Source organism: Olea europaea, chromosome 12 (genome assembly GCF_002742605.1).
Source record: "Olea europaea var. sylvestris chromosome 12, O_europaea_v1, whole genome shotgun sequence".
NCBI classification, from domain to species: Eukaryota; Viridiplantae; Streptophyta; class Magnoliopsida; order Lamiales; family Oleaceae; genus Olea; species Olea europaea.
Genome location: NC_036248.1, coordinates 19,653,772 through 19,663,591, shown reverse-complemented (window position 1 = coordinate 19,663,591; position 9,820 = coordinate 19,653,772). Strand labels below are relative to the sequence as shown.

Sequence of the window (9,820 nt, the reverse complement as noted above, 5' to 3'; positions counted from 1 at the left end):
ACTGGATTTCAATATCAAGGAAGAACTCAAATCATTAATAAGAAACAAGAACAAATTTCTCTCTTCTTCTTTTTTTCCCCTCTTTAGTTCTGAAGACATGCATGTTGTACGTAATAATCACATTCAGATCAGAAATAAAGATATATAGAACCATCCATACCTAAGAAATCAGTGTTTTTGAGACCTTTAGCACCCACCAGCTTCACCTCCATTATTCCAATCACCATCTCTTCTCTCTTTCTGTCTCAAAAAGAAGAAGTTTTCAAATCTCTGTGTGTCGAAAACTTATGATACAAAAAAGGAGAATATTTAGAGTTGTCAATTGTTCGAAAGATTCAAATTAATGTGTTGTAATTTATGATGGGATACTTCATTTTATAGGCATGCAATACGTACCGCGGCATAATTAATTATCATATAAAAAGTTGAATGATATCTTTATTTCTTTTCGTAGGTTGGATAGAAATAAGAGTTTGGTGAGATAGATAGTATTGAATGATAGGGTAAACTTTTATTTATTATACATCAATGTTGATGCATTTTAATTTCATTATAAGTTAATAATGTAGCATAAATGAGCGGTCAAAAATTGAGTAGTAGTTGTGGATGCATGCAAGATTAAGGGCCCGTTTGGTTTAGCTTTTACTTTTGTTTTTATTTATTGTAGAAGAGCTTTTGAATAAATCTATCATAATTTTTGTTTGTAAATTAATATTTAAAAACACTTTTCATTCCGGAAGTACTCTTAGAAGAAGTCAGATTGAACCAACTTTCATTAAATTTTTTTTTAACAAAATTAACCAAACGAGTCCAAAAACAACTTTTGAGTCTAATTTATATATATATTTCATATTATTTTATTGTATTTTCTATTAAGCCCTTTAATTTATGTAATTTGACTTCCTCAAAAGATTCCCCAATTACCTTCCGGATTTTCCTTATATTTATTTAATCCGCCGGGAATAATTGACCCAAAAAAGGTTACCATGTGCGAAATCGATGATATTTTATTTTCAATTGCAACGTAATTAACAAGAAAGGCAATGTGGTAACATCTAAAGAATAATAGGCTAATGATAATTGACCTACTCTTTACAAAAAGTATAGTTTGACCCCCAATCGAATTCTAATCATCTTACATTGAAATTAATTGATGTCCAATGAACGCATGCTATAATTTTATGATAATTGATCGTCATCATTTGAGTAATCTAACTCATGAATTTAAAAGCGACATTGTTGTCCCCACACTTATTCAACTTCTAATTTAGCAATGTAATTTGGTAAGTTAATTAGTTGAAAGGTTAATAAACAAATAATATTCAAAAAGTCATCTTGCAGAATTTGTGTTATTTTATTCTTCGAAATACGTTTCGTTACCTGCTTCCATTGACTGTCTACAATATGTTGGTCTAACAAACTGGCCATGAATACCTTCTTCAGGAATTTCATAAACAAAGCTCCAAACTGACCCTTCACAAGTTGCAGATAAAGAATCCCATAACAACAAACCAAACTAGAATTCAACGTTCATATATAGCCATCACACGTACCAAACAAACGTAATTAAAGGGGGGGGGGGGGGGGGGTGGAGATAATGGAGCTGTTAGGTGTCAAAGTTGACTATGACAGCCGACCGCTGACTGGCCCAGTCCGTGGGTTAAGCCATGCCACCTTCCAAGAGGTGTCGACTTTTTTTGACAACCCATACCACAGGTCCGAGCCATGGATGAAGTGTCAAAAGTCGACTATGGCTTAGTTTGAAGGCCTGACTGCCGCACCGGCCCTGGTCCAGGTCCAAGCAACGCAGCCATAAACATCATGGTCCAGCAGAAGATACAAGAGCTAAAATAAAATGTGCCACCAGTTTTGTTCTTACCAAGTTCTCAGCAACACAATTGTCACTAGGATTATTATATAAATGTGCAAAATTTCCGATAGAGGTATGAACACCATTTCCTCTACTACAGAGTTCCTCCACATTGCTCTTAGAAAGTTTGAGGAGAAAAGTTAATACGAAATCGGGGAACAAAAACAAAGTAAAAGAAACTTCTAACACATTTAAGGCTGAGTTTTCATTTTTGTTTGATAACAGGACTGATATTATTTCTTCTCTAAATTTTCTGATTGTGGACACCCGCAATCAGTGGATGGCATCCACTTGCAAGCTGAAGGAGAAGGGTAATCAGAAACGCTAATCCGAAATGTTTGTTGCTTCTCTTCATTTCCGGGGACATGGAGTAGAGCTTCCATAATGAGGATTTCCCAGTTATGAGGCCGTAAAAATGAAAACCAAGCACCCTCTGTTCGAAAGAAAGAGTCATTTAACTTTAAATAAACTAGAAATAAAATGAAGCACGATCCAATAAACATTTGAAAAGTTAAAATTTTTCATAAATCCTAGTCCCCAAATCGATAGATTTCCAGCAGATTGTGACATGGATCACAAAGCACTAAAGAACTTCAGGGGACTGAGAGGGTTCGACTGATCAAGTTAACATTTTAGAATGAGTAGAACGAACCTCCATTACGAACTGCTTTCAACTGAAATATTCCTGTGCCTTGTGGTCCAGAAACAGGAAATGTGCATGATACAGAATGGCGTTTGTGAGCTACTGCTAGTGATGCATTGTACCAAGGACCTCTTGCAATAGGCTCACCAATGGCATCAATTATTGCCTGGTTCTTACTGGCTTTCTCCATTGCCTTGCTGCAATAGATCAAAATCATTCAAAATAGAACCATAAAACTTTACTGAAAACATGCTGAAAGAAATGACCCAAAAAAAATTTCAATGTTCTTTCTATCTACCTAAAGTATGAAGTTGTGATCATATATTAATTTCTCGCAACTCACACATTTGTAGAATATGATCAGAGCAAAAGGAGAGAGAGAAATTAAATGTCATCGTATTTCACTGCCCTCTGGCTATGATAAGCTATGTTTCTTTTTTTAAATTCCTAAACCATATTCAATTTAGTCCAAATTCTCAAAATAATAGAGCAGTGAAAATCAACAAATTTTGACCACGACACATGAGAATGCTCAATACAACAGCAATGAATCGTTTGATTGATGGCATGCCATACATTGAAGAATAAATAAACTAGCTTCTCAGGCTTAACATGCACATTTCCTTGCTATTCACCAATCAAGTTTATAAGTGTAAATAATGTCAAAAGTCTAGGTTTATGGTTATATCTAGTCACTGAGTGCAAATATTTTTAAAGCTTGTATTCATGTCCTAGTCAGCCACTCCATGCACGCCCTAGATTGAATCCCCCCTATGTACTACCAAAAAGGGGATTCCAACCGACTATGAGCTCATTTTCCCAAAGATCACCAAATTAATAGCAAATGTACAACTATTCTAATTAGAAATTCAAGTGCTTCTGTTGCATATAACATTAATCCCATAGCAGATCTGCTTTCAACATTGTTCATGGAAAGTCATGGGATGAATACATGAACTAAATATAAGGCTCTATTTGTTTCGAGGACGAGGAAAGGAAAGGATAGGAAAGGAAATGATAAGACATGAGAGAAATGGAAGGGAACTAATGGACTATAAGAATAAGAGACAATAAAAGATATTGAGCGTTCCTTTTGTCCCTCTACTTATCACAGGCAAAACGTGTAAGTTCTTTATTCCCAACCCTTCCCTTCCATTCAAGACAAACATTAATAAATTTCTTCTTGAAGGAAGTACAGTCCCGTCTTCAGGACTTTGGATATAATAACAAGTGAAGTAAAAGAAAAATGATTCAAACTGTTTTGTAGCATAAGGGGCACATCAGAAGAGATACTTAGATTTCATGCGTCATATATGCATTTTACCTCTAAATCTTGTTGATGTAAATCGAAATACAAAAAATGGAAAGGATGTATGTATCATTTCCCCTTAGTTTTTCCATCAAGCTATGAGCGCTCAGGCTAAGATTATTTAGAAATAAGTAGATTACTTATTCCAGTAAAGTAAGAGTTACTTTAAAAAAGAGTAAGTAACAAAAAAAGGTAAGTTCTCTAACATGTTTGGAGACAAAAAGTTATAAGTAATTTCATATTAGAGATGGGTTTTGCAATTTAGTAAGGAGGGTTGATATTTAGCTGTCTTCACTTCCCCTTGCTGTTCCTAGCAAACAAGAGATGTGTGATCCTTTAACTCTGTTACTAATCTAACAGCTCTTTTCACTCTTGCATCTGAAGAAAATGCACAAATTAGCTGGTAAAAACCGACTCATTCAAAGGAAGAATCTCTTCTTTACAGTTTCATTTCGAAATGTCTTTCAAAGTAACGTGTATGCATGTCAGCTCACGAAATGATTTTTAGAACTAATTAGTACTCCAACATTAAATCAAATAATAGAATTACGAAACATATATTTCACCACTACAACAAAAGAAGGGCACTGGTTGGATTCTCATAATGTATTTCCAATCTATGCTGATGCTTAATATAGCAGAATAAGAACTGTAGAGTCCTAACCAGTCTAATCTAATAATGACACTTCAAAATACAGAGTTGATTGATAAGTGTAATAGTCATGATGTTAATTCGATTCGCACTAGTTACTTCATTCTTCAAAATATCCCTAACTTTTAAAAAAGCCACTTCATAATACTGAGTTGAATGAAAAGTCTAATTTCATTTTTTTTTTTTTTTGATCGGTAAAAGAAAAATGTCTAATTTCATTTTTATTTCATTCACTTGTCACTTCACTCTACAAAATATCCCCAAATTTTTAACCATAATTCATTGAGTGCTCTTTATAAATTTCAATGGAAAGTGTATAAAAATCAACAAAACATCACAAAATCTCAGTTATATGAAAGTTGAATCAATCATTAACCAGACAACCGAATAACATCTTCCTACGATAATTTTGACTTTTCCCTTCTAAACCGAATTTAGAGGAAAACGATGAAATAGAAAGAAATGTAGATTACAAAAATCACTCTATTTCATAAAGAGCATAACCTGCTACAGCCATGGTAAATGGCGAGATCATCAAGTGCACTCAAAGCGACGCCTCCTGTCAAACAAATTAATGCCCCTGAAACCACTTTAAAACCCCATGATTTTGTTTTTCCTTCTTCTGCCGCCTTGGCCTGTGCTAGTAGTGACGGTGCCGCGGCGGCTCTGCTCTTCAGCAGTGACATGATCCTTCGACCCATCATCCCTTTGCCCCTTCTCTCTGTGCACGGGAAGAGACGGGAAGATAGTCGCACTGAGGGAGGAAAAATGGACCTTCGCGTAATTAGGCCATTAACTTGAACCCGCAAGAACCATTTCTAAGTCCATTCTGGCCCAAGTTAGTGGGGAAGTGGGTCCGGCCACGTTTGGTTTGGCCTAATTTTAGGAAATGAATTAGATTAGTTGTACATTATTTGTGTACAACTTGTATAATATTTGAATATGTGGCAAAATCAAGATCCTTCATTATTTTAAGTGTTGAAGAAATTAATGGTAAAATAGTGTGCCACATTGTACAATGTAAAGCAGAATATCAATTAGAATGACGTGTAGCAACATTATTAGGAAATTACGCCAATGACTTGTACTGTTTCCAAAATTTGTGTCCAACAAAAGAATAACGATATTTAGCGTCACAGGTGCTCGAACACTAGCCTATGTGACATTATACGATAGGTTTAATTAAAGGTGAAATTATATTATTCATTTAATTGCACATTTTATTTAATGACACCTAGAGCATGTTAACACAATTGGTGCTAAAAAAAAATTACTCAATAAAATATCGATTTTGTGATGGTCGGTAACTAGATTAATTTACAAATTCAAGTAAAATGCACCGTTTGCACTTGTCAAGTCGTTTTTGTTATTTAACGTGAACGTCTGTTTTACGTCACTTAGTTGAGTTTCCAACCTAGTCGAAATGTAACAAGCACGTCCCCTAATCAATTTTTGACGGGGGGCACACCAACTTTTTCACTTCGTAACAATCAGAACCAGTCTGTTTTTGTTAATCACTCCATGGTCTCACTTGTTATACTGAAATTACGTCACTAGTTTAAAATTGGAAGAAAAAATGTTTCAAGAAAAATAATATGGTTGACTGTTTTAATGAAATTACAATATCAATATCTAATTACAAAACTTAGAGAACAGAATTACTATCTATACAGAACTTCACAAAGTGATGGTACAAGCAAATAAATCCCCCCAGTTATTTATGATCTCCTCGCGCCACCTATACATTCTGTCTGTCTTCTAAACTCATGAATTGTATCCCATTTGAATTCTTCCTTTCCCATTCAAGCAGCAACAACTGGGGTAGCAGATGGTCTTGGATACGAAGCAGCCATACGAGATTCGGCGCATGTCAGAATATGATTTTGGACAACCTCGGTTTTGACACTACCCGTGTCCTGGAGCTGCTCCAATGCTTTTACAACCTCTTCCATGTTCGGCCTGTATTTGGGTTCTAGTGCTAGGCATTTGACAGCAAGAGTAGCTGCCTTCAATGCTCCGGTTGGTGAGTATTGGCCTTCTATACGGGCATCCATAACTCGGAATATTCTTCGTTTGCTGGCCAGATAAGGGCGAGCCCATTCAATAAGATTTTGTTCCCCGTGAGGTCGATTTTTGTCTATTACACGACGTCCAGTTAGCATCTCAAGAAGAACAACTCCAAAACTGTACACGTCGCTTCTGGCAGTTAAATGACCTTCAAAACAAATGAACCGAGGATCAGAAGGAATGAGAAGTTGCAGTTGCAGGGACTCAACTTAAAACACATTAAATCGTATTCTTGTTCCATCATGTCAACTGTAATTACACTTATGTGAAACTTTTTTGGTGAATTAGGTCTAAGCTGACCTTGTTAAGCACACGTCCGTGAATACTTGACGAAATTCAATCAATATCCACCTAAAATAATTGGAAAGAGTATTACAGAATGAAAATTAGTGAAGAGTGTAATACCTGTGGCCATGTACTCTGGAGCTGCATAGCCAAAGGTACCCATTACTCTTGTAGATACATAGCTTTTACCGTCCATTGGTCCGTCCTTGGCCAACCCAAAATCAGATAGCTTCGCATTGTAGTTCTGTCAAATCCATCGGTTAAAGGTTGTAAGACACCCAACANCGTCCTTGGCCAACCCAAAATCAGATAGCTTCGCATTGTAGTTCTGTCAAATCCATCGGTTAAAGGTTGTAAGACACCCAACACGGAAACAGTAATACAATCAAATTGTATAAACTTTTGAAAATTGATTTATTATTTTTCCACGTACCTTATCGAGCAAGATGTTGGAGGTTTTGAAGTCACGATATATAACCTTAGCTTCCGGGCTGTGAAGATACGCAAGCCCCTTTGCTGCACCTAGAGCAACCTTCATACGTAGGTTCCAAGATAACGGTTGGAAGTAAGATGACCCTGTTCAAAATACACTTACTAGGCTGAGTCTGTGTGAAAAATTGAAGTTCCTTTCTGTGAAAATGAAGAACTCCATAGATAAGATCAATAACTCACTCCTGAATAGATGATTCTCCAAGCTGCCACGAGGCATGAACTCGTAAACGAGAAGCCTGTGTTCATCCTCTAAGCAATAACCAATCAACTTTACTAGATTAGGATGGTATAACTGCCCCAGATAATTGATTTCTGTCTGAATCCAGATAAAAGATAAATAAATCAGCATATCCGGATTTTGGTTTGAATTCTATCAAATTTGAGCATCTTTGACAGCATAAATGATCAGGAATGGGTCTATAGTCGATAATTTATGACAAACACAATCAACAACAAACAAGAGCATCTTTGGTTGTGCTTAAAAGTAACTTCTAATTGCAGCCTAACATGCTCTGAGCCTAATTGCCAAGAAATTTTGGGTCCAACCGTATGAATCCTTTTTCTCCATTTTGTTCAGTTCATTGCTTCATCTACTACACTCTCTCTAAGCTAACAAAATCAGTGGAAATTATTCAATGAACAAAATTAAAACATTTAACCACTCGAACCAGGAAAGGTCAGACTCACCAGCCACTCCTTGTGACCTTGAAGGCCTTCTTGGTTCAATCGTTTGACAGCAATAACCATTCCAGTCCCAGGTTTCGCAGCTTTAAATGTATGTTCATCAATCCATCCCTTAAAAACACACCCAAAACCACCTTCACCTAATACACTGTCCGGACGGAAGTTCCGCGTGGCTGTTCTCAGATCAATAAACGCAAAAGTCTTCAAACTCGAAGATTCCAAAATTTCACCCTGACTTCGAGGGGTCAATGGAATCGCGTTCGATGACCTGCTACTTGTGTCTTTCGTATCAACGCTGACATATCTTGAATTTGATCCTACAAATACAATCATTCCACATATCACGAACTCCATTAAATGCCTAGTAATGGTGAATCAAAAGGAAAATTTCAAATTACGATTTGGTATTCTAAATAAATCCACCGATTCGTCCATAGTCCGATCTAAGCCCCAGTTAAAAAGGAGTATCTCTTAGGTCGATAGCTGATTTAAAACTTTGTCAAATCTTATGGCATAAACCCTAATGTACAACAAATGTATCCTAGACAAAAATCACATAATCCAAATATAATCTCTAAGTAACACAAATCATAAACAAAAATTAGTTTTAACCAAATCAAAACAGCGATTTTTAGGTATGGATGCTTCTAATTCAAGAAAAACTAGAATCTGATCAAAGAAATTTAACAGTTTGATTATACTAACCATTATGACGAGGGCTATCTGCCCTTATTCTAACACTGAAACAAGAACCCATTTACTGAACCCACCAATTTGTTTATCTGAGAAAACCCTTCTACTGTTCCTCAACAATAGAAGAAGACTGAGAATCCAATTGCTCAACCCACGAACTCTTTCGACGACTGTCCAAAAATTCAACAACAGCCGAACCAGTTGAAACCCAAAAGTATGAACACATAAAATATATTTATAATAAGAAGATTTATGATAATACGTTGATTCTTGGTGTCCCTTGTTGGCTTCAAGAGAAGCTATATGAAAATAAAAAAGAAGTCCCAAAAGGGTTTACTCTTTCTTGTTTGTTCCTCCTACTAGTCAGTCTACGCTTTCTGCAACTTATTTACATTCACATTTATACATAATAAATGTTGGAGGAGACATGGTGTGGTTGGTGTAAATGGAGGGAGGGCCATTACAGGCTTGTCTTGTCTTTTATTTTTCGCACCTTCCACAAGAAAGACAGACGTGCATTTATGGCCATTGGATCAGTATGAACACAAGTCAACGGATCATGCTGTCAGTTCTGAATATTCTGATTTATCATGTTAATAACTTAATTACGCATTCATGTTGGCTTAATGATTATTTAAAAGCCGGTGTTTGAGTTAGATGCTGATAATTAGTCATTATCAATTAAGCTTAAAGTCGTTGATATTGAGGAGGTGGCACATCTTTTCCACCGTGTTTACCAATTACAGCCCAGAAAGGCATATTTCAGAAAATAACGGAGTCTCAGTTCGTAGTCCCAAAAAAATATATATTTTGAATAGAAATTTTTAGAAGAATGTGTGATTAAAAAAATAAAAATTTTTTTTAAGTTATATGTAAAATATTTTACAGTGTAAATAACGATTGTCGGAAACTAAAATAAAGCTCAAACATAATTATTTGGAATATTTTTCTTGGACAAGTCGCTGTCCAAACAAGGACCGACGTACCTATCCAAAGGGGGCCGACGTGACTGAGGTCTGTCCATATAGCAAAGCCCTAATTATTTAGGCGTATCATGGACCTCCGAATTTGGTAGGTCAACTGTCAATATATTTCAATTCCTTTTTCATCTACATATATATTACC

At 35.9% G+C, this 9,820-nt stretch overlaps 3 protein-coding genes across 3 annotated transcripts in view; all 3 read right to left on the bottom strand.

The window, feature by feature from the left end:
• The window catches only part of LOC111406733 (elicitor-responsive protein 1-like), a 3,844-nt gene extending 1,861 nt beyond the window's left edge, over positions 1-1,983 (bottom strand). Inside the window, exons 1-2 of the mRNA XM_023036111.1 lie at positions 1,880-1,983; positions 1,381-1,516 (exon numbers count right to left, since the gene is read on the bottom strand). Coding sequence (XP_022891879.1) covers positions 1,381-1,516; positions 1,880-1,983 — 240 coding nt within the window. The remainder of the gene's footprint in view (positions 1-1,380; positions 1,517-1,879) is intronic.
• LOC111406012 lies at positions 1,892-5,274 on the bottom strand. The gene is made up of 3 exons (XM_023035175.1): positions 4,979-5,274; positions 2,523-2,710; positions 1,892-2,303 (listed from the first exon to the last, which is right to left on the bottom strand). Exons 1-3 carry the CDS (start codon positions 5,176-5,178, stop codon positions 2,104-2,106), a joined length of 588 nt encoding a protein of 195 aa, XP_022890943.1. The 5' UTR covers positions 5,179-5,274; the 3' UTR covers positions 1,892-2,103.
• A 779-nt stretch (positions 5,275-6,053) lies between these two features.
• On the bottom strand, positions 6,054-9,155 carry LOC111406010 (receptor-like cytoplasmic kinase 176). Its single transcript, XM_023035174.1, has 6 exons — positions 8,708-9,155; positions 8,006-8,319; positions 7,499-7,634; positions 7,260-7,402; positions 6,947-7,070; positions 6,054-6,689 (listed from the first exon to the last, which is right to left on the bottom strand). Exons 1-6 carry the CDS (start codon positions 8,757-8,759, stop codon positions 6,277-6,279), a joined length of 1,182 nt encoding a protein of 393 aa, XP_022890942.1. The 5' UTR covers positions 8,760-9,155; the 3' UTR covers positions 6,054-6,276.
• Between the last annotated feature and the right edge of the window lie 665 nt (positions 9,156-9,820).

Bases quoted from the DNA above. Each gene is read 5' to 3' on its own strand.
- LOC111406012 (XM_023035175.1), bottom strand. From the start codon at position 5,178: ATGATGGGTCGAAGGATCATGTCACTGCTGAAGAGCAGAGCCGCCGCG. The intron at 2,711-4,978 runs GTTATGCTCTTT...GATCTATTGCAG, and splicing joins ATTTACCATGGCTGTAGCAG to CAAGGCAATGGAGAAAGCCA. The intron at 2,304-2,522 runs GTTCGTTCTACT...TCTTTCGAACAG, and splicing joins GAAAGCAGTTCGTAATGGAG to AGGGTGCTTGGTTTTCATTT.
- LOC111406010 (XM_023035174.1), bottom strand. From the start codon at position 8,759: ATGGGTTCTTGTTTCAGTGTTAGAATAAGGGCAGATAGCCCTCGTCAT. The intron at 7,071-7,259 runs GTACGTGGAAAA...TGGATTTGACAG, and splicing joins CCAACATCTTGCTCGATAAG to AACTACAATGCGAAGCTATC. The intron at 6,690-6,946 runs GTATTACACTCT...TTTGTTTTGAAG, and splicing joins TCCAGAGTACATGGCCACAG to GTCATTTAACTGCCAGAAGC.